This window comes from Pangasianodon hypophthalmus, chromosome 3 (genome assembly GCF_027358585.1).
Source record: "Pangasianodon hypophthalmus isolate fPanHyp1 chromosome 3, fPanHyp1.pri, whole genome shotgun sequence".
Lineage (NCBI taxonomy): Eukaryota > Metazoa > Chordata > Actinopteri > Siluriformes > Pangasiidae > Pangasianodon > Pangasianodon hypophthalmus.
The window spans coordinates 17056476-17080310 of NC_069712.1; the positions used below are offsets into that span (position 1 = coordinate 17056476).

At 39.1% G+C, this 23835-nt stretch overlaps 1 protein-coding gene across 3 annotated transcripts; it reads right to left on the minus strand.

Moving 5' to 3' along the window:
* Positions 1-1001: 1001 nt before the first annotated feature.
* crtac1b (cartilage acidic protein 1b) lies at positions 1002-22892 on the minus strand. 3 transcript variants are annotated; one of them, XM_026933067.3, is made up of 15 exons: positions 22740-22892; positions 18790-18989; positions 17354-17550; positions 17106-17242; positions 11214-11370; positions 10207-10341; positions 9434-9579; positions 6963-7099; positions 6231-6313; positions 5659-5759; positions 5189-5357; positions 2982-3127; positions 2550-2592; positions 2275-2418; positions 1002-1702 (listed from the first exon to the last, which is right to left on the minus strand). In XM_026933067.3, exons 2-15 carry the CDS (start codon positions 18981-18983, stop codon positions 1698-1700), a joined length of 1794 nt encoding a protein of 597 aa, XP_026788868.2. In that variant the 5' UTR covers positions 18984-18989; positions 22740-22892; the 3' UTR covers positions 1002-1697. The 3 variants fall into 3 exon arrangements, with proteins under 3 accessions (XP_026788868.2, XP_026788861.2, XP_026788853.2); XM_026933060.3 differs by having other exon boundaries at positions 1006-1963; positions 18790-18992; positions 22740-22890; XM_026933052.3 differs by having other exon boundaries at positions 1008-1963.
* Between the last annotated feature and the right edge of the window lie 943 nt (positions 22893-23835).

Here is a 23835-nt window from a genome sequence, read left to right on the forward strand (position 1 = left end):
CAAGTGATATGCTTGTTTTTAAGCAAAAACATGAACAGCGGCCTGCAGTGGCCAATTTGAGTGAGATCAGATAGTAGTGGGTCCATACTCGAACCTACCATTCAAGACGATAGTTCAATGTTAACCCTGTCAAATGCCTGCTGAAATCTTATTGGCTGATGGCGGCCATGTGTTTCAAGTAATTAGGTCATCATCAAAAGTCCCATTTCCAGAGTAGCATATTGATGCACCATACCAAATATCAGCTCATTCAGACTTACGCTTCCTTAGAAAGAGTTATCTGAACTTAGCTCCACCCCCTATGCATGACCACAACCCAAACTTTGCACCTGACCTCAGAACCTTGTCCTCTATACGTCTTTCAAGTTTCGTCGGGATGCACACAAGCATTCATGAGTTACAGCTGTCTGAGTAAATTATGCTCTGCCTTGTTAGAGTTGATTGACATGTGGTGGCCATTTTGTTTACAAATATCAGCATGTTTTTGATAATTACTGAGGTTCTCCTGAATAAATTGACACCAGGTTTGTGAATATCAGTCAAGAAAAACCCTAGGACTAGTTCACAAAAGTAGGTTTTACATATTATGCAAATTAGCATAACATTCATCATGGCAGATTAGTGGACAAATTAGTGGACGGGGTCTATATAAGAGAAAAAAGAATTCTGAGCGTACGACTTATGGCCCTCGAGATATAGGACTAAACATAAACACTTGCGCTATAGCTCCATCATTAGTCTGATGCTGGTCCCTTTTCTTCCCTGAGTAGCATGATAATTCTGCACCATACGACAAAGTCTGGTGTTTCTATGACTTACGGTTTTGGCTGATTTAGCAAAGAATCAGAAGAAGAAGAAGAATCCTAACAATTCCGATAGGGTTACCTCCTAATAATTGGATCCCCCTAATTGGACCCCTAATAATAATAATAATAATAATAATAATAATTTAATTTGTGAACTAAAAGTCAACATATAAAACAGCTTGCAAAACCAAATGGCATGCCTGATTTAGATTTCATAGAATCAACACCAGGAATTTGGTTGTTGATCCATTTTATTAAATATTAAACTACAGACAATCTACAACCCATATCCAAGGAACAATCAGTGACTTTTAATATGTTTCATATTAGCAATTTATATTCACAGTAAAATAAAATCACTTTATCATATCCACACCTTTAGATGAAAAGTCTACAGCAAATAATTTGGGGAGACTTCATTTCATTTTTATTCAATAAAATAACAATAAAAATATAAGAAATAAATATTTAAAATATAAAATAAAAAAATAATATTTGCAAATATGTCAACAAATAAAATACCTCGCAAAGGCAAATGGCATCCTTGGTGTAGATTTCATAGAATTAACACCAGTAATTTGGTTGTTGATCCATTTTTATTAAATATTAAACTGCAAATAATCTATAACCCACACCCAAGGAACAACCTGTGAACTTGAATATATTTTCATATTACCATTTTATATTCACACTAATATAAAATTATATCCAGGTCTTTAGATGAAATTTACAGCACACAATTTGGTGAGACTTCATTGTTTCATCAGCCATGTGATGCCTTTCTTATTTCTCAACAGCTTGATGTGTCGAATCTTTTTTTTTCCTTGAAACTCTTTTCAAAATGTTTTCTTCTTTAAAACTCCTGTAAGTTCCTGTGGGCATGCAGAGTGTCTATTCTAGTGTTAGAGCAGAAAATGAGACACAGCAGGGGACACGGTAAGAGTTGGAGTCCACAGAGAGTTCAATTTACAGTTGACTCCCAATACACAGGAGAAAAGAATGCACTGCAGAGGAGGAGTGATGATGACAAGGAAGAAGGGAGCCATCGGCAGGTCAGATAGTGAGCAGAGCGAGCAGAGTTAGAGACAGTAACCAGAAGTGAGAAGGCCACTGTTTGAAAGCAGAAGATCTGTTTTCCTCAAAGTATGCTACTTGAGCTGCAGGCAGAAATCACAGAGAGAACTCATCCACATTTATGCAAGTGATTTTAATATAATGACATTTTAGGGAAGATCTGAAAACGTATGACAGCACAGAGAGAAAGGAAAGAAAAAATTGGAAGCTATAAAGCAACAATAGAAAAGAGCATCATGGGAAAGCTGTAGGCAGTCATATTTGGCCATAAATGTGCCACAGTCTTGGGTTTAAAAATGATGCAGTTCATGAAAGCATAAAGCAGCATGACAGTTGGAAGGCCTCATGACAGTTCTTTCCTTTATTAATCCCTAGTCAGCAGTTTCCTACTCACCCACACAGGCTGATCCCTCATCATTGGATTCATATCCCTGGTTACACTTCTTCTTTGAGCGGCACTTGAAGCTCCCATATGTATTGGTACAGACAGGACGCTCACGGGGACACACAGAGGGAAACTGTGTACACTCATCCTGATCTGGGAGTTACAAGGCAGTGGAATGAAGGATTGCATGTGGGGGATTTGCAACAATCAAGTGACAGATGACAGCACAGTTTGAGGGGATACAGTGACACTGAACAACAATCTGTAAAGGCTATGAATCTTACCAGTGCATCGGCCATTTTCATTAACAAAAAATCCATGTCCACACTGCAAAAGATGCAGAAAGGTAACAACATGAAGGTACTAAAACGACTTATTTTAAAGTCTCAATTAAAGTGGAGCAATATAAAAAAAATTACCTAATTTTTTTGTACCTGGCTCAATTTATCTAATCAGTATGAACAAATATTTCAAAACTCATCTCTAAATGTTTGGTTCATTTTGATCTGGGAGCAACAAGATGGAATAAATAGGTTTAATAAAGAGATTGTAAATAGAAAATGAAAAGGTAATTTTAGTCTACATCAGGAGCGTCCATAATTATTTGAATGGAAGTCATGGTTTCGTAAAAATCATTTATATTACTAAAGACTAATAAGTATACAGAGGATTAACCATTTAAAAAATAATAAGAGACAACAAAGCACTGCCCACACCTCAATCTCGACTGCTGGGGTCACTTCCTCCTCAGATGTTGGATAGTTGATCTCCATAACCATGTTCAGGTCATTGAGCTCCAATGGTCTGGCCACAGAGCGTCCATCTGGCCAGTACACCTCCACATTGGTGGCCACGTCTTTCCCTGTTGGCGAAGTACATGGCAGGGAAGCAAAAAGCCTCTCAGCACTTAGAGAACAGTCTGCCTTTGTAACCTCCCCTCAGAGTTAGGAGACACAATGAATGATTTCTTCTCTTTAAGCACAGCTCTCAATGGAAAAATTCCACTCAGGAGAAAAGGCCTCCCAAGAAGCTTTTTGGCAAAAGCCAGGTTGGAGCAGGCTTGGGTTTGGCACAAGGGTTGCAAGCTCTTAACAAATGCACAAGAATGTGCAGCACTGCAGCTGTGTGCAGTATGGACTAAACTTGTCTGATTTGATACAGTTAGTGAAAGTCTCATGACTAACATCATACAAGACAGGATTAGGAGTTTGGGAGCTAGTGGTATAGCAGGCAATGTTCCACAGAAATGCTCAACCACCAGATTAGAACTAAGGTAATTGTGTTGCATACTGTGCTTAATGCCTGAACACCATGAATTTTCTATATTAATGCTTTTAGGCAGCTTTCACAAAGTAACATCCTAAAACCCCTATATTTAGCCAGTGTCATCCCATCCAAATTCCCACTGTACACCACCCATCTGCTGGCAGTGCCACAACCTGAGCCTGGCTACAGTTACGACAACAGTTGGTATGGCAATGTGCAGGACATGGTGATCATCGCAGAGACCATGCAAAAGAAGCAAAACATGGCAGATGAAGACTGCAGAACTTCAAAGGGACAGATATGGGAAGAAACGGGGAAGAAGAGCTCCACTGCAAGCAGCTCCCATTTCCTTCCATTCCGCTCTTTAGTCAAGCATGGAGAGATGCTTTGAGTGCCTTGCCAGTCTTTAATTAAAGCAACATTTCTTAGGTAAACAGATCCGCAGGGGCTCCTGCCAGGACCCAGTCTGCTTCTCCAGGTGCCCCTTGGGAGAAAACATCGGACATTTCACCTGCTGAGGCTCATGATTGCTCTGCAAGAAACTGTTATGCTTAAATAATCTGCATGTAGCTCTTATGAGGTAAAAGTCATCACACTGAATTTTGTGCTAGAATTGAATGATGAGTCAGCAGTGAAGGTTTCTTGAGGCCCATTTTTAGCCAACAGAGAATGTATGGAGCAATGTACATTACTGAATTTTGGGGTAATGTAATCTTCGGCTCTGTGGGAGCTGCAAACTGAACCTTTATGGCTAACAATCAAGTGCTCCAACAGCTATTCCAAGAACAAGGAATTAGTAGTCCTTCAGATCTCGAGATTTACAATCTTTTAGCTGCTGCTCCACAGATCCACCCTCCAGCACCAAATATGCAAGCGTGGCTGTACCCAACACCAGGTACGCACATATTTACAGGCCCTCTGGGTGATCATTTGACCACTAAAGGAGAGAATTTTGATTTTCACAGCATATTTAGAAAGTTCAGAGCTTCCAACTGGCTTCCTACCACTGCTACAAATCTGGCTGATGGCTCCCTGATGAGTAGCTGAAGCCACGCTCGACAGAGCATCCGTAACTGAGCCATGGAGAGGGAGCACGTTCCTGCGCTGACCACCGGCTTCTGCACCTGTACACCAGCGTCTCATCACAGACTTCTAATCAGTGAGGATATTAAAAATGCCAGCTTTCACATGGATTATGTTACCGCTGCATGAACACACTTGACATATGCACCCTCATGAAACAGGAATCATAGCGGAATCAAGCAAAGCACACGTTGCTTCACTGTGTATTGACTCTTATTTGCTGAAATTAACTGAAATTATACATGTTTTAATAGTAGAGCTGTCAGATTTTATGAAGTATAATGTGATTTCTATTTATTTATTGTATTGATTCTAATGTTAGTTGTTTATATCTAATATTTGATTCAGCCGGCTTTGGATCTTCTTATAGTCATGGTTGTTATTAATGCCATTCACTAGAAAATATTTTTAATGAATAGTCCAATCTTGTACTCATGTAGTCAACACATTTGTCTAAATTAACAGCAAAACCTAGGGATTCTGTTAAGCTGCTCTGAATCTTGTTGTTAGGAAACTAAAACTGTGAGAGTGTTTTGTATGCTGGCTAGAAGTTAAATAGAAATATAGCACATACCAAGTCCAAAGTGAGCTACAGGTTCCATTTCACACAGGTATCCAGAGCCTCCATCGATGATACGTGTGTGAACGCCATTTCTTTTAGTGTAGACCACCACTTTGGCCCCCCGAGCGAAAGCCCCAAACTGAGTTCGTGGAATCACACGGAGCCATCTGTTAGATGATCCCTGTAAGGAGCAATCAACAGCATGAGACGACTGAGAGAAAACCTCTAAAATAAATTCCATGTAGCAGCAGCTACATTAATGGTGTTTATTGTTGTTTAAATGGTGGATTTACAAAATGGATTTACTAATGGCTGATTAAATGAAATGGCTAATTTAACTAGTAATTAGACAACAAAATACACAGCAATTTCACAAATAATGCTTTCCTTTCACATTTGAATGAAAACACAATTTTCAGACAAGAATGCATTTTCCTGTATTTTTCAGTTGTTTCATAAGCAAGTGGAAATCAGATGCTCACCTGGTTCACTCGGTACACAGAGATAGGCTGAGCTGCACTCTCGCCATGTGTTACCAGCAGATCTAACTGTCCATCTCCATCAAAATCAGTCACAGCAGCTCCTACAAGACAAATATAGATGTCAGATGCAACACAGTTGATAGTGCCAAGTCATGAAATCAGCCTTTTTTTCTATACATGACATGCTTAATAAATCAGAAACATATGGAGATATAACATAAGGAGTCTCTTCATCATAAAATACCCTGAAGTTTAGTTTTAAATTAACAAAATGACCTTACGCTAAGTAATCAAGACTTAATGATAAGTGATTATCTTCACTGTAACTGAATATATACCTCATGCTTATAAATGGACATGCTTGGCAAGACAGCAAAAACACAGCACAGTAGAGCTCTGATGCCACCCACTGGTAAAGAAAGGTCACATATTTATGCTTGCTGAATTTTCAGGTTATAGGACATTAACCTGAAGTTTAACCTGAAAGAGTTTTATACTACAAAATACCAAATAATGTGGTTGTTTGCATTTGCATAAAATTACACCATTTTATTATAATTATAGGCAGATACCTGTTCCCCTCCCTTCTGGCTCAGCTGCTTCTCCAATGTTCAGCTCCTCTATATGTGGATCTGAATTTTCTCTTCGGGACACCCTGTAAATGCAGTTAGCAGTTACATGCACCTTACTTTTACTACAAACTGAGCTCTAGAGTGTATTGAGTGTGTCTACATCACAGTGATATAGAGATAGTTACTGTCTTTATGCTTTCTGTTTCTGGCTCAGTGCTACATAACAGGTCTCACTTGAAGGTGTCCTTGTACCTTGCGTGCTGATTCATTTATTCAAGCTAGAAAACAGATGTATTTTATGCCAAATTTTGAGTAATTTTGAGTAATAAAATTAATTAAGATAATGTGTAATTGCTTGATTAAAATAAGATAACTGCTCGTTGAGATTTCAGAAATCAGAGGATATGTAGCAAGGCACCTGCAGGCTCTGACATTTTCTTCACCTTGGTTCAAATTAACTTTATGGGAGGTTTGTATAGGGGGCCCAGCAAGGAAGGGGTGGGGGGTTGGACCCTAATTATCCATCATGTAGCTTTTCAGGTTAGAAAAAGGTGTATTTTGCTTAACTGTTGGGCATTTTTTGAAAACTGTCCTGTCTTGGCCTACTCACAAATCCACAATAAGATTTAAGGGTTTTTTTCTGGCCTTAAATAATTTTGTGTTCAGTCTCTTTTCTGACTGAGATTCATTTTTATGTCAGTTGTTAGATGAATTGAAGTCCTCTTGGTTTACCTAAACAGTCTGTTGGCTGATGATCCTCTATATGCAATGTTGTTGAAAAAGACCTCCAGCTCATTGTCACTGTCGAAGTCTGCTGCAATGACTGTGCGCACAGGAGATGGCATGGAAAACTTCTGGGAAGCGATGTCCTGCAACACAAGGGTATCAGTATCGCTTGCACTCATACATACACACACACACACACACACACACACCCCTTTATCACACTTTCCTAAATTCACTGTGAAAGAAGAAAATTTACAGTAAAGACAAATATTGAGAAAGGCACATGCAGACAGTTCAACTGTAATTCATCTAGATAAGTAAATAATTAATGTCTGGTGTCTTGTATGTTTGACACAGAAGGCAGACCTCGAGGTAAATCAGGCAGCTCAAAGACCTGCAGCAGCAGGAAGTAAGAGCAGGAGGAAGTAACTGATATCTCCTTGGTTCAGTGGTGCAGCAATAAGTCCATGAAGAGTTATAGAGCACTGCACTCCCTCAAGTATTTACCCCTCATTTTAATTATAGGGCTCATAAACTCTGCTCGAAGAGTACCCTAGAATGACCTTGTCCTCCCTAGGTAAAGAAGATGCGATGGACAGCTTTGGACAGGGCTCAAACTGAGAAAGGGGAAAATCAAAAGCGAAAGAGAAGTGAACATTTCTTACAATCCGCTTTTGGCTATTTGGTACCATCACTCTCATATGATAAAGCAAGCATACTGGGTGCATGTTTGGTCTAAAATTATAGTGCCTTAAAATTATGAACTTAAGCAGTTTGCAGTGCCTGTGCAGATTGAGGTCACTTCAGATTTAATTAGCAATTCAGCAAAGTGACAGAACATCTTAATTAGAAATGGCAGTGGTCACAAGAGCCAGCAGTGCATTGCAGATGTCTCTGTACAAGCGCTCCCACAGGACATTAACCCAGTATGTGACCCCTATAAAACAGCTCCCCACTGACATTTATCTAAATGCCCAGAAAAACATCACCCCTAGTGACAACAACATCTAAATCAGCACAGCAGGTTGACACACAATACTGTTCCACAATCACACGAAGCTCCAGTTCAGCACTATACTTAAAGATCAGGTTGATTTATGACTCATGTTTGAAAATAAATATTGCATGAAAAGCCCTTTAGTTTAGTTTAGTTTAGTTTAGTTCATTTTAAGTATATTTAGTCAGGGACTATGGACAACCACCAGAGTTAGCTACTAGCTAATTTCCATCTACAGTCCCTGGGCAGGTAAACAGGCACAAACAATTATTTTGCACTGCACAGGAGTCATTGATTCTGGCATGAACCCAAATACTATGAACTCCCCTGTTACTCATAAATTTATTCTCAGAGGATTATTATAGCTTTATTATCATAGACATATGCTGCTTTGTATGCAATAATATACAGTATAACATGTGGTGATTTAACTGATTATTGATAATGCAGTGATATTAAAATAGTTTCACTACAAGCACAACTTGCGAGCTAAACCAGAATTAACTAAATGGATTTTATCATATTTTATTATTTTATTTTCTTTGTCAGTCTTCCAGATAGAGATCAAGGCTACCCTAGAATATAGTGGATTTATATCAGAACAAAACGAATCCAGCATAATTTAGAACAATTTAGTCAAACTGAGTCAGAGGCATGATTTAACGTGTATCTGGATAAGATATCCTACACATCTTTCATTTTAGTCTACTGTATTTGAATACTTTAATCAGTCAGATGTAATCAGGTAGACCTCTGATTGTATGTGTAATTGCACTGTGGTTATGGCAAAGGCCTCAGACACAGTCACGTTTGAGGACGGCAGTCACTCTCTCATCAACACTTTCTCCACCAGCATTAGAATAATCAACACTGCTCCAATCTGCAGAGCGCCATAATCAGGAACCATCATAAAATCATGCATTCTTTAACATCTTACTATGTTTGCCTCAAGAAGAGTGACACAGAGTTAATTGTTCAGTGGAAATGAATAACAGAATTCTCTAATCAAAAAGGAGAAGCTGTAGACAAATTCTGAGTCATGGTGCATAAAATTCTGCAATGTGTGACTGAAGTCATTTCATAAATGGACAAGAAAATATAGGCTCAATTATACTGTCCAAGCATCACATTTACAGTACACAGAGAAACAGTAAAATAATTAACAAAACTAATATAATTATTATGCCAAAATAAGCCAATACTTCTAATACCAGATTATACCTACCATTTTTTCCTCAGAAACATTAGCTTTGAATTTACAGCGAATTAATGTACTGAAGTAAAGCGAGCCTTCAAAGAAGCAACCAAATAGCACTAGTTAGTTAAATAATAACTGCTATTGAACTGGTATAGTCGTGAGCACCGTCCAGGTTGGCTCATTGAGCAAGAACCTTAATCCATCTGCTCAGATGTATGCTGTCTCAAGTGTAAGTCATTTAGATAAAAGCATGTATAAATGTATAAATTTAAACAAACCCACCTTGAATCTTTGTTTGCGATTATTGTTTAGTTGCAGGTATAGACGATGTGGCCCATTCCAGTTGCCATACACAATGTCTGTCTTCCCATCCCGATTAAAATCTGCTAGAGCTACCCCACGGCCATGCTGCATTGGGTCCTCAACTCCTGCAACAAATATACAAGTATATCTTACAATTACTACAAAATATTGTCTTCACTGTTGATGTGCTTGTATACTTAAAGACAAAAAATACACTACATGGCCAAAAGTATGTGGACACCTGACCATCACACCCATATGTGGTTCTTCCCCAAACTGTAGGAAGCACACTGTTGGAAGTTGAATAGGATGTCCTTGTATGCTAAAGTGTTACATTTTCTCTTCACTGGAACTAAGGGGTCCAAACATATTTCATCATGACATTGCTCCTGTGCACAATGCAAGGTCCATAAAGCCACGGTTTGCCAAGGCTGATGTGGAAGAACTCGAGGGGCTTGCACAGAGCCCTGATCTCAACCCCACTGAACACCTTTGGGATGAACTGGAACACTGACTGCGCTCCAGGCATTCGCACTTGACATCAATGCCTGACCTCACCAATGGTCTTGTGGGTGAATGAGCACAAATCCCCACAGTCAGGCTCCAAGATCTAGTGGAAAGCCTTCCCAGAAGAGTGGAGGCTGTTATAGCAGCAAAGTTGAGACCAACTCCATGTTAATGTCCATGGTTTTGGAATGGGCATATATGGGTGTGACGGTCAGGTGTCCAAATACATTCCTTGTAAAGCTCACCTGTCTGCGCGGCCACATCTGTAAACGTCCCATCTCCGTTGTTGCGGAACAGAAAGTTGGGGCTGTACTCGTTGTCACAGAATATATCAGGAAGGGTCTGGCTGAGTATGGGCCCCACCACAACCCCACGTCCTCCTATAGTTCATTGCAGGGACAACCACATTTACCATATGCAATGTGCAAATCATTACTGCTTTTCCAGCCCATTTCTCTATGCAGGCATGCCACTGTTTCTGCTGACACAAACTACAATCACATTATAGACTCTCTACAGCCATATTGCCCCTCTCTGCAGTGCTCACTTTAGTACCCCAGAGGCAATGCTAAAACTCTGATTGTTTAAAGCTTACATCTTTAAAATGCTGTGAACATTTCCTCTGCAATGCATTCAATTAGATAATTCACATGATCCGTTTGGTTGCACTGTCCTTTAGCAAAATATTTAGATTCCTATTTGACCAAAATGCACCCGAGCTTCAACCCCATGCAAATTAGAAAAGATTCTAGTTACACAGACTGAACATGGCTTTATCATATATCCAAAATGACCTTTCAGAATAATTCACTACTCTAGTTCTCCCTGCCTCAGTGCACAACCTTTCATAACTGTGCTTCCACAGAAACAGCGCTGAATAGAGGATCAAAGTCCACTTCACAGTCTGTGCTGATTAATGGAATGTTTGGCCCATTGAGCAAGTCCGAGTTGAAGTATGGCTCTGTCGTCCTTGTGCCTCCCTATGACTTTCAGAACAGCAAATAGCTGAGTGGGCCAAAAGCTGCCACTGTGCTGCTGCAGCAGTGCCTCACATGCGTCTTCTTTCTCTATTAGGGCTGCTTTACCCAATAAACACTCTCCATAACTCAATGACTCACAGCTGATATGAGCATTGGGTTCTGGTGTAAATCAGCCACAGGGTTAAGCACACTGACCCTAAAGCCAGCTGCTTTTAAGGGTTTCTAGTAATAAACCATTTCTCTTCCACATATAAAGCAATATAACATTATACCTGTAAACTTGTTGACTCCAGCCTGCTCTGCCACATTAGACAGCGCAATAATCCCCATGGACAGGTCGCTAGCGGTCTCATCCATTTCAATCAGAGCATGTGGCCCCACATTCCCGCTGGCGTAGTTGGCAATGTAGATTGCATAGAGCCCTGTTCCCTAATACAGAGGAAGATTATTTATTGTGCATGTACCATTGTAAGTGATTCATATCTCTGCACAAATACAAAACATGTGATTATGATAATACCAAACGCAGCATGTACGTGCGCCTCCAAATGTTAACTACCACTTCATTGGATTGTAGGCCTTCATTTCTCTTGTGTGAGGACCCCATTCCTTCGCCTTCTCTGCATTCTCCTGCACCTACCCCGTGGATATTAATTTCACACTCCATTATCAGACAGAGTCCCTGTGGGCCTGAACTCAGTGAAGGAGCCGTCTAAATGAACTTACGCACACAGTTTCAATAAAGTCTCCAGCGATCCCTGCATCTCCACACCAGGGAAATGATGAACTAAAGAAATGTGTGCATAAGTATATAAATACCACTACCTAGTCTCTGCGGTCTTAATGAGGCATAGGAATGTAAATGTCAAACACATTACATTGCTCTCTGCACTCTGAGATGTCAACTCAGGTCAAGAAAACAGCTCAAGAAGGGGGTTAAGAGAATATTTTATATGCTATAAATATGACAGGCCTCATTGGTTTCAGTTTTCTGAAAATTACTTAATGGATATAATTTTTATTTTTATTCAAATAAATGTAGTAAATACAGATTGGTATTGCACTGATGTACCTTCAACTCACTTTCTGGAAGGAACACTCTAGCTTTTTATTTTGTCCCAATGTTAGTCACTGTTAATTACCAGGAATTTAAGAGCCAGCTACCAGGTAGGGAGGTGAGGGCTAGCACGTGCTTTCTTCAAAACACATAAAGCCAGCGACCGCATCTTTTAGAACTGCTGCTCATGCTACCTCACAGGGCAGCTGCACACAAAGCATTAACAGTCCTCTTCCACACACATGAGCTGACAGACGGCCATAACTGGCTACTGTCGCTCTGCTCAACAGGGTAATGCCACCCTACCTGTCCAGCAAGGCCAATTATATTTTCTTGGACTCCTGGCCATGAATAACTGTGGCATCTTCAGTATTCAAACTCGAGAAGATAGAGAGACAATAAAGTTGTGTCACTCAGGAGCCACTCTAGCAGTTTTTAACCCTATTTAATAATCAATCCACTACTGTCTATAGTATATGCAATCATCATAGATGAACATTTTGACCGGAAAAGAAAAGAAAACTAGTTTACTCAAAACTTGTCTATAATGGATGTCTAGGGGCATTTGCTGAATTCTGTCAAAAGGTTTAGATATATGACTATACTGTATATTAATAGAATGAGGCAAACATAAAAAGGATGTCTTACCAAAGTTCTCCTCATGCAGTTTTATCCAACTCCTTACTGGATAACTCCTAAGTTCTTATGGCATTAAATGTCTGATTAGATACTGAGGCATTGCTGTGTTTAACACATAACTGCAAATTCACTTCATAAGAAAGTAACCCTATCTCTGAAATGTTGAACTATGCAGACATTATCCAGGCTGTATTCCTGTCTTGCGCTTAGTGATCATGGGATAGGTTCCAGATCCACTGGGACCCTTCATTCATTCATATTCACTGGTTACTAAAAATAACTGAGTGTACGGTTGTATGCAAAAGTTTGGGCACCCCTGGCCAAATTACATACTTTGCTGATTTTTGAAGTGAAAAGAAGTAAAAACCTCTGTGGCAAACTATTTTTAAAATTAACTTTTTTTGTGCAAATATTAATCCACAATTACCTGATTTAATGAACTTAAAAAAGGAAGAAAAAAAGAATTTTGGAATAGGCAAAAGTTTGGATAGCCTACTACATTAATAGTAACACCCCTTTTGCCAGATACCACAGCTTTCAAAGGCTTTCTGTAACCAGCTAGGAGTCTTTCTTCTCGTGTTTAATAAATTTTCACCCACTTTTCTTTGCAGAATGCTCAGGGGATTGTGAGGGCCATTCCAAAAGCTTCATTTCTTGAAGCAGTTCATGGCGGATTTTGAAGTGTTTTGGATCATTGTCCTGTTGTACAAGCCAAACAGCTTCAGTTTCTTGACTGATTGTGGCACTTTCCTTCCAAAATTTGCTGATTTTTACTGGAATCCATCTTCCTTCTACCTGTGCAATGTTTTCTGTGACATTGGCTGGCACACAACCCCAACGCACAACAGATTTCCCCATATGCTTAACAGTTAGCAAGGTGTGTTTTTCCTCAAATGCTGCTGCTTCTTTCTCCAAACATATCGTTAGTGATTGTGGCCAAAGAGTTCCATTTTCACTTCATCGGCCCATAGTACTTGATTCCGAATTGCCTCTGCCTTCTTGACATTGTCTTGCATACATCAGACATTCGGTCTTGTAATGAGGTGGCAGGTAAGGTGTACTTCTGATTATTCTTCCATGCCAGCATACAGGCATTTCTATCTGTACGTTTTCTTGGTCTCCCAGATCTTACTTTGACTTCCACAGTTCCCCTTAACTGCCATTTTTAATGACATTCTGGACAGTGCAAATTGCGAGCTAAGAGCGCTTTGATATCTTTTTATAGTCTTCCTCTACTTTGTAGGCATCAATGAGCTTCATTTTCAGATCCTCAGTCAGCTGCTTAGATAAGCCCATGGTAGTTAAGTGTTAGCACAAGGTTTGAAGAGTCAGAGAATTTATTACTGGAATAGTAATTCCTAATGACAATTTTTGACCTGCCTAATGAGATTTAATGAGTCAGTTCAGGCTTAAAGAGTTAATTAAGTTCTGAGACTTTACAAGTGGAAGGGTGTCCAAACTTCTGCACATGCCACAATTACTACTTTTGTTCTACTTTTTCAAGTTCATCAAATTTAAAGTAACTGTGCATTTTGCAGATTTTTTAAAAATAGTCTGCTGCAGAGATTGTGGTTACCTTTTTTCACTTCAATTAAGCAATATCGCACAAGCAAGACTGCTGCTGAAGTGAATATCACTGCATATTCACTTCATTAAATCTGTTCAGTGATATTTACTACAACAACACAATTGCAAGTGTGACACTGCCTTTACACAACAGTTCCATAAACAAGAAATTAATATACTGTAACTGAAATTTCAGACAAAATATTTAATATATATATGTGTGTGTGTGTGTGTGTGTGTGTGTTTCTGTAATGAAAATAGTTCCTAAAGAAGTCACAGCTGGATAAGGCGTTGCAACACACAGACTGACTGACTGACTGACAGCCCACAGTAAGTGTAGTAATGGTTTCAGTTTAATGATCTATTGCTAGAATTATAATTTTATGTTGCAGGTGACTCAAACAGTGAAATGTCCCAGTGCTGTTATACTAAATATCAGCACTCTTGGAATGCCACTTGTCCAATCAAATAAGTGGACTGAAACTAGCTGTTGTGTAAAAATCAATAAATAAGTTTTTGGCCAGGGTTGCCCAAACTTTTGCATACAGCTGTATTAACTGCCCTACTGTATATAGTGTATGTGCAATCATAATGGATAAAAGTGTGACTCAGTACCTAAATAGAAGTCTAGAAGGGACATTTGTTGAATTCTGTCAAATATAATAAAAAAGATTTCCCCTGAGAACAAATTCTTCCCCCAAAAGAGTAGCTTGATCTCTGAAAGGTTGAAATATGCAGATATTGAGCTTAAAGTAATCTACTGATTACTCTGTTGACTGAAGACTTCATGGAAAAATACAAAAATGTATGTTTAAATGTTTCTTGTTTGCCCCAACAATGGCACTTCCATTATAATTGAGTTTCAGGTAAACAGCTTTTCTGTTCTTTTCTCAGGAGAGTGTTAATAATGTTGAGCTTTTGGTTTAAATTTCTTTCATCAGCATGGTGGTCTATTTTCACTACACTACCCATAATGCCATTTAGCCAGTGCAATTAGCCCTCACTTTAGCTCTGTCTAAAGGGACAGGTGCAGCTGCCATTTCATTTTTTCACCTCCTCATCTTCGTATTCTGGCTCAATCCAACAGAGTTCCTCGATCAAATTAATCAGGCTTGATATCACATAGATCGCTTCCCAGCTGAGGCGAGTTAGTTACCCATGTCTAACTCACCTCAACCATGTTGTATAGCCACACTGTATTCTGGAACATCCACTTCTTCAATGAATTTCTCATTAGTATGATTATGGCTGAAAATGGTGAGTGAGCTTGAGAAGCTCTTGCTCTTTTGTTTTTAGGTACTAACAGCTAAACCCATCCATGGTCTCTTATGTTTGTTAAAAAAATTCTCTTATTAAATGCTAATAGAGCTGCACTAGAAATGTCCCTCTGTGACATCAGACTGGCAAACAACTGCTAACTATTAAATAAAATAAAATACATTCATTCCTGTGTAATGTAACTTAGCCAATCCACCAATCAGAATGTTTTTTTGGAGGTGGGAGGAAACTGGAGAACCCAGAGGAAACCCATGCAGACACAGGGAGATCATGAGAAACTCCACAGACAGTACTATAAGCTCAGGATCACACCAGGGACCCTGGAGCTCTGAAGGGGCAACTCTACCCTTACCCCACCATGCCACCAACAAATATTTCTATATAAACATATTTAATGTGTTTCAGGTTTCAGGGTGGACAGTTCCTTTAAATACTGCACACTGGTGTTCCTAAAGGGTCCCTTCACCTCACCAAGGCCACAAGTACAGATTACTTTTGTTTGTGTGCTTCGTTATACTGCAGTTAGCTGAAGAAAAAGCCAGTGGCGGGTAAAAGCTACTCTTTTCCTCTGACGTATCCTACTTCTGTTGGAAAGCGTTCCAGTAGCAGCCATAGGCACATGGATAATTACTGGCCCGTGCAGATAGGAGTGAGTGAGAACCAATCTATCTCCATTCCATGAGCAGGTCAATACATCTCCCTGTCCACCCTTTAGAGACAAATGACAGCACTTCACTGTCAAACAGGACACATTCTTAAAAATTGCTTTTCAGTATTCATTGTCCTGCATCTTGATGGGAATCTAGCCGATGGATAAAAAGGACCAGACGTCAAGACATCTATGAGTTTTAGCACATAGTATCTCATTCACTGGCATTTCATTGTACTAATCGTTGCCATTGCCCTTGTATGACTGCAACTTCTGAAAGAGACAAGATTAATAATCTATAGCACTACATTAAATGTTTATTAAAGTCTTCTGGGGGATCTCTAAAGAGGTCCTTGCTGTTAGTAAATGATGCCGTGTTTTTTCCACAGTTCAGTTAGATCTAGACTGAACACATTTGTGTTTTGCTTTAGTTTACACCCTCACCCAGCTGTGCTACATCATTTATGCAGTGCCGCAGAACAGCATCCTCTTATTGCTCAGTCAAATGGAGCTGCAATCAAAAAAATCTATTTCAATCCCTCGGTTGCTGCCTCACAGGATAAGTGGACATCGTTCATTGCTGACGGCAGTGGAGAAGAGTGGGGAAGCCAGAAATATGCAGTTCAGCTTATTGTACTTTGGCTATCAACCAAATAATTTACACCATAAGCAATTTATCAAATTTTGCTGATTAGCTCCGGATTGTATGGAATAGCATAATCTTTCATGTGCAGTTCTCATATAGGGTCTTATCTTGTAACATGAAGCTCTGTCAGATAGAAATATGTCATAGAAGTTTCATAGAAATGAGGTGTAAAGCTTTTCGTAGCTCCCCATTTGACTCTCAGAAGACTTTAACCATAGCTTTTGCTGTTTGTTTGTATTCTTGTGTTATCCTGCAACTGATTAGCAGGGAATGGGCCAAACTGAGAGGATGTCTGAGAGACTCATCAGGTGAAATTCTGATTCTGTTACCTTTCGATCCACACAAGCTACGGAACGACCTGCCATTCGATTCGCCACATCTCTCTGTTCGTTTATCTCATCACTTAGAAGGTCCTCAAAACGTCCGTTGCGAAACTTGAAGAGCTTATCAGTGTATGTTGCTCGACCTGGTCAAGGAAAGCAGAATATTGTATTGTATGAATGAAAGTGTAAACTATTTTCCTTCACACATGTTGTGTGTTTGGATCTCTCCATGAGAATTATTTGGACGTTCATACCAGAGAAAGCGTTATTGGAGTTGAGAACATAGATCTCCTCCCTCCCATCACCATCTATGTCACATGCTGTGACTCCAATTGCATTCCCCTGTCGGTCTCTGAGCGCATAGTACGGCGAACTGCGGTTGTCTACGGCAATGTTCACTAATCTCTTCTTTACTTTATCGTACTTCAGCACCAGGTTGGGGCCATTGTACCTGCAGGTGGAAACATTATTATTAGGATTTTAATTACAGTTATACTTTTCTATCTTTTGTTAGTTAAGGACAAGATTTAAGAGAGTGTCAACCATCAAGCAGTGTTTATTTATAATAATGTTAATTGTATTTTAGAAATTTTGTTATTGTTAGTTTCGTCTATATTTAGTTTATCAAAACTGCAACATTTTAGGCCACCTTAAACTGTATAGATTTAATGAAAACTAAAGGTTTTATTCTTTTTTCTAACGTTTTCCCATCGTGTTATGTATTACACGTGTTAATAAGTACGTATCCAAAACACAAACTCCCCTCATTTCTCAAATTTTAATTATTTCTTAAATGGAACGCCAAATCGTTTTACAAATGCACATTGCCATTCTGCCTTACTAAAGTCTTTCTCTGACTTCTTCTCTGATGTGTGTTAGCTAAATTCTGTTCTTCTAAAATTATCATATGGCTGTGAATGTTTCTCTAACATTCAGCAGTTCCTTTATAAGGCTTTGTGCTCTTTAAGGTTATGTGCGCATTTCTAACACTGTATACACTTAATAAAATTACATTAATTTCAGTGCTTTTGTGGGGTGGCATCGGGTAACGTTAGGCCAGTTCATAAATTAATATAGTAGTCAAAAAGGTTGTAATGTTATAAGTGAGTTGGTTGTATGACAGCATCTTTCTCCAACTATGAAATCTTAACATTAGCATACATTCGTTTTCATCATGGAATAAAAAGTCATTGATGAACATTTTCCATCTTAATCTTTCAAGAAGATTAACACTGCTATCAAGCTTAATGTGGTAATATCTAAATTTATATAAATCAAACTTTGCTAAACAAACATTGTCATTGTATATTCCTGCAAACAGACATGTGTGCTAGCTCCAGCACACCTCACTCTCAAATATAGCAGGATTTCGATGTTACAAAAATCATGTTAAGTAGCTTATCTTCAAAAAAAGAGAGAATACCACCAAATTATCTCCATTATTTCAACATAAATCCATCTGAGTTAGTCAAAATAATTCACAAACCTTTTTTTTAAACTTTTTTTTTTTTTAACTAAATTCATCTTCTTAAACCCCTTCTTAAGTATCTGTCGTGCTTTGACCAAAACCTAGTTTCAATCAAGCTTAGTTAAAATTTGTTGACTTGAAAATGAAATATATTGTCCCAAACCACGTTTTTCATTTGTAGGTTTTAAAATCCTGACGCAGACATAGAACAAAAATACTCACCCAGCCACAAATATTTCCAGGTCCCCATCCCCATCCACATCAGTGACCGCCATGCCATAATTCAGCTGAGTGGGGTTGTTCTCATAGTCAGGGGGCAGCACACTCTGAGTGACAGCTACAAACATGGGCTCCGAGCGCTGAGCCAAGCACTGGCCCACCATACCGAGAGCTACCGCTATCATCCACACACACATGGTCACCTGCTGAACACACGTATAGTGTTAGTGTTTCCTTTTTGACCAGGTGTGCCATCTTGTAAGTAGTGTTAAAGGAACTTTCTTTAGGATAAGGAGCCATGTCCTGGAATCTGAAATTCTTGATATTCATTAAATTGACTTCTATTATATTACAATCTTCAAAATATTAAATTAAAAGTAGCACTTTTAAAATTTAACTAGTATTATAGAGTTTATCAAATGCCAAATGTGATCCAATTTATTTGTTTTTGTTTTTCTATATAATATTACATAGATCTACCATACCACAGTTTTTACTACACAACTTCAAATACTTTCTTAATTTCTTGGATAAAATCCTTGCTCTTTGAATTATTAGCTAGGCTTAACTCTTTTATGATCTGTCATGGACGGTAGCCATTAACTGGTAACTTGTTATTACTTGTTACTGGTACCAGTAATTTGTATGTTTCTTATATGTAAATCTTATGTTTAACCTTAAATCAATAAAAGACATAAATGCATAAAAGGTATTTTTCAGTACAAGATAACATAAATCTGTGTCCAGTGAATTACGTCTTATATAAGTTTACAGTATGTTAAATAGTACACCAGATTACACAAAACGGTTAAACAAACAAGTAGATGTTAAATCTTAAACACAGACTAGTGCATTAAATGACGCTTTTAAAGTGTAATACACCAACCAAGTGGCAGCAACACAACCAAACACGGGGAGATGCTTGATGCTCACTTAGCTTGCCTGCTATACAGTATGTAGCTTTAAACTTCTCTGTGTGAGGAAGCCTCCACAAAGCACAACAGGAAACACAATTCACTGACAGCTAAATTTAAGATGTCTCAATGTGTTCCTGTGTTAAAAGGCAATTACCTGGTCAACACTGCACTTACAGGGCAAAAGCATAAATCAGGGGAGTGAAGGCAGGTGATAGACCGGGTCTAAATTAAGACCTGAAAGTAAAAGCAATCTCACTGCACATGAGGCAGACATTTTGGACAGAAAAATCCATATGTGACCAAAAAAAAAGATCCAAAGACATTGGATCATCTACTTAACTGTCTACAGTAGATGAGGTCAACTGAATGAGAGTGTTTCAAATTGAATACTGGACTGTCTGTGGATAAATGCAGTAGTGGACTAGATTCTGTGGTCTGTCAAAAGATGTATAGGAGTGAATTCATCACGCTGACTAAATAGTGGTTTAGAAGATGTACTGCTTAAAGACTAGGCATTGAACCCTAAATGTCTGTAAACACTATGGTACATAACTGAGGTGAAACAATGGTGAAGAAATTACATGAAGGAAAAGGGAGGTGTGATGGAGAAGTGTAAGAGTGAGAAGAAATGAGCAGAGTAAATTTCACAAGATGGTAAGATGTATAAAGAGCTGCTTTTTTCAAAAAATATAATACACTATGATAGCCCCAAATTATGAAAGTCCTCAACATGACGTAGGTACCCTTGTTAAATAAAACATTTAAAGCATGCACACACAAGCGCACAAAGTTCTATGTTTCAGACATAACAATAGATGTAATGAAAGTGTCTGATTAGTTAAACACAAAGGTGTAACCATTATGGTGGGTAATGAAGTGGGAATTAGGTTAGAGGAAATGCTAAATGAAAAATGAATCTGTCATTTTATCTATTATGCAGTGATTCTAAGGACAGAGAACAACACCCGGTACTGATGTTATCTTTAACCTAAAATATTAAATAATGGGTTTGAATACAGAAGCAATGTCATGCTGATGATTAAAACGGCATCACTTATGTATAATGTATTTTGCTGTAATTTGCTGAAGAATGTGTTCTGGCCAGAATTGGAAACAGGCCAAGCTGCATTACAGGCCAAGTTATTACAACATAAAATTACTGTACAGCGGCAAAGGACAGTAAGGACAAGTAAAAGACAAGCCCTAGGTGTAGGGGTCCTTACGCATGCTATTTGTCTTGAGGTGGCATATGGTGTCTCTGCATCACACTGCAGTTGTGGACTATGCAAGACTCATACTGCATTACTGATGGACATATTATCTATACATACAAATACCACTGTGTACACTGAAAAGCCTCACTGCGTTAACTTTAAGCATTATGCTAACTTGTATTAGTGGCTGCAGGAGTTCTGCACTACTGGTTATAAAGTATAAACTTTTCATTTGGACTGTTGGCTAATGAGACATTTTTATAACATAAATCATGTCAGAAACAAGTCTAAGGTACTACTTTATCATATTGGGACATGGGAAAATGAAGAAAAAGATGAGTCTATGCATGGCAAAGCTAAATATTAACCTTTTTATTAAGTAGCAATATTTTAGTAGCCTTGGACATTATGCAGGTCTGGATGCAGCCAATGACAGTTTGCTATCATTTTGCATCAGGCAGCCTATTACAGTTTAGCATAAATGACTGCGTCAGAGAGCTGCAGCATCACTTTATGAACCAGAGACTCTTCTCTGCTCTGAAGGACTTAAAGTACACACAGTCACAGCAAGTCCACACATTATGTCCACTCAAAGCAAGTCCACTCACAGCACGTCCACACAGCAAGTCCATACAGCAAGTCCACTCACAGCAAGTCCACACATTACGTCCACTCACAGCAAGTCCACACATTACATCCACTCACAGCAAGTCCACACATTACGTCCACTCACAGCAAGTCCACACATTACGTCCACTCACAGCAAGTCCACACATTACATCCACTCACAGCAAGTCCACACATTACGTCCACTCACAGCAAGTCCACACATTACGTCCACTCACAGCAAGTCCACACATTACTTCCACTCACTTTAAGTCCACTCTGGCAAGTCCACACATCAAGTCCACACATTACGTCCACTCACAGCAAGTCCACTTACTTTAAGTCCACACTGGCAAGTCCACACATTACGTACACTCAAAGCAAGTCCACTCACAGCACGTCCACTCACAGCACGTCCACTCACAGCACGTCCACACAGCAAGTCCATACATCAAGTCCACACATTACGTCCACTCACAAGCAAGTCCACTCACTTTAAGTCCACACATCAAGTCCACACATTACGTCCACTCATAGCAAGTAAACTTGCTGTGAATGGACTTGAAAGCACAGATTCAGTATAAATCTTGGTTCTCTTATAAGTCGCATACAGATCATTCACAGCGCAAGCTTCTGCATCAGTCATGTCAGACATTTCACACTAAGCAAATCAGAGATCGGACAACAACAACAACAACAAAAGATGAAGCATATTTCACGCAGAAAAGTTCAAAATGATCAGGAAACAACCAGCAACCAACAGAATGATCGCTGTCTCACCCCGATTCTTTCAAGTTAAGAAAAAAACTTCTCCCGTCATCTGTTTTCCTCCGAAACACCCGACATTACTGTAAATTACTGATGTGTTATTAGAGATAATATGCATGCGGCATGAATCCTGACTGTGCACTGGTAAACTCTGTACAGGTGACATGCCCAGAGCCCACGAGCATGCGCTCACACCAAGCACTCGCACCATGCGCTCGCACCAAGCACTCACACCAAGCGCCCGCACCATGCACTCACACCATGCACTCACACCATGCACCCACACCATGCACTCACACCATGCACTCACACCAAGCACTCACACCATGCACTCACACCATGCACCCACACCAAGCACTCGCACCATGCACTCACACCATGCACTCGCACCATGCACCCACACCAAGCACTCGCACCATGCACCCACACCAAGCGCTCACACACCTACATGAACAAGACGTCGCTGGCTAAAGGATCTCCTCCGAAGCGATTCTCAGCGGAGTTCCTGGACCACTCTTGTGTGCTACAAAACTCTCTCAGCTCTCTCTTTCTCTCTCTCTCACTCTCTTTTCTGTCTCTCTCTCTCTCCTCTCTCTCTCTCTTTTTAACACAACTTCTCACACATCTGAGTTTATGAAAGCAGTTGTGTAAGAATCTGCCCAATGATAAGAGCTTGGAGTGAATACTTCAAAAGCTAGCCAATGACGTGCGCGGAGGGCGGAGCCAAAGCTGCTGCAGGAGAAGTGGTCTTCCTCGCCTTTCCTCTGATCTGAGATCAGGACTAGATCAGTTCCCTTTAACATGCGAAAATATCTACTATATAAAACGGGTTGAATGAAACTGTTAAAGACACTAATCAATAAATAAATAAATAAAAATTAATAAATAAAAAACATTGGGCTTGTCTTATAACCCCCAGACCATCTCTTGTCATGGAGTTTTTTTTAATGATTTATCCATCATAAGATTTCATGTGCTCAGGTTAGTTTCTTTAAGGAACATACTGTATACAATAACTTGTTAAAAACTGTTGTTCCAGAGCCGTAGCTAAGTGGGATATTTTGAGAAATATGTTATGGCAGTTCCAAATGCTTATTAGTGAGTAGTTAACATAATATACAGCTGACTAATAATAATAATAATAATAATAATAATAATAACAACAACAACAACAATAATAATAATAATAACAACAGCAACAAAAACAACAACAACAACAATAATAATAACAACAGCAGCAACAACAACAACAATAATAATAATAATAATAATAATAATAATAATGGTCATAAAAGGCCAAGGAGGTCATCACAAATGCTTAGCTCTATTTGTTTACTTACTTTTTATTGGCTGCAGCTGCTCTAGTGAGAAACAGGATTACCCAGTCTGAATCATGAGTATCTATTATGGCTGACCCTGCTGCCTAGCACGCGGAGGCATGTAAATAAATTCATTCCCAGAGGAACATTTCATTGCTCAAAGGTCGCTTTGATATACTTAGTGGTGATTCTGACCTGTGGTTTATTTAGGTATCAAATTAAAGG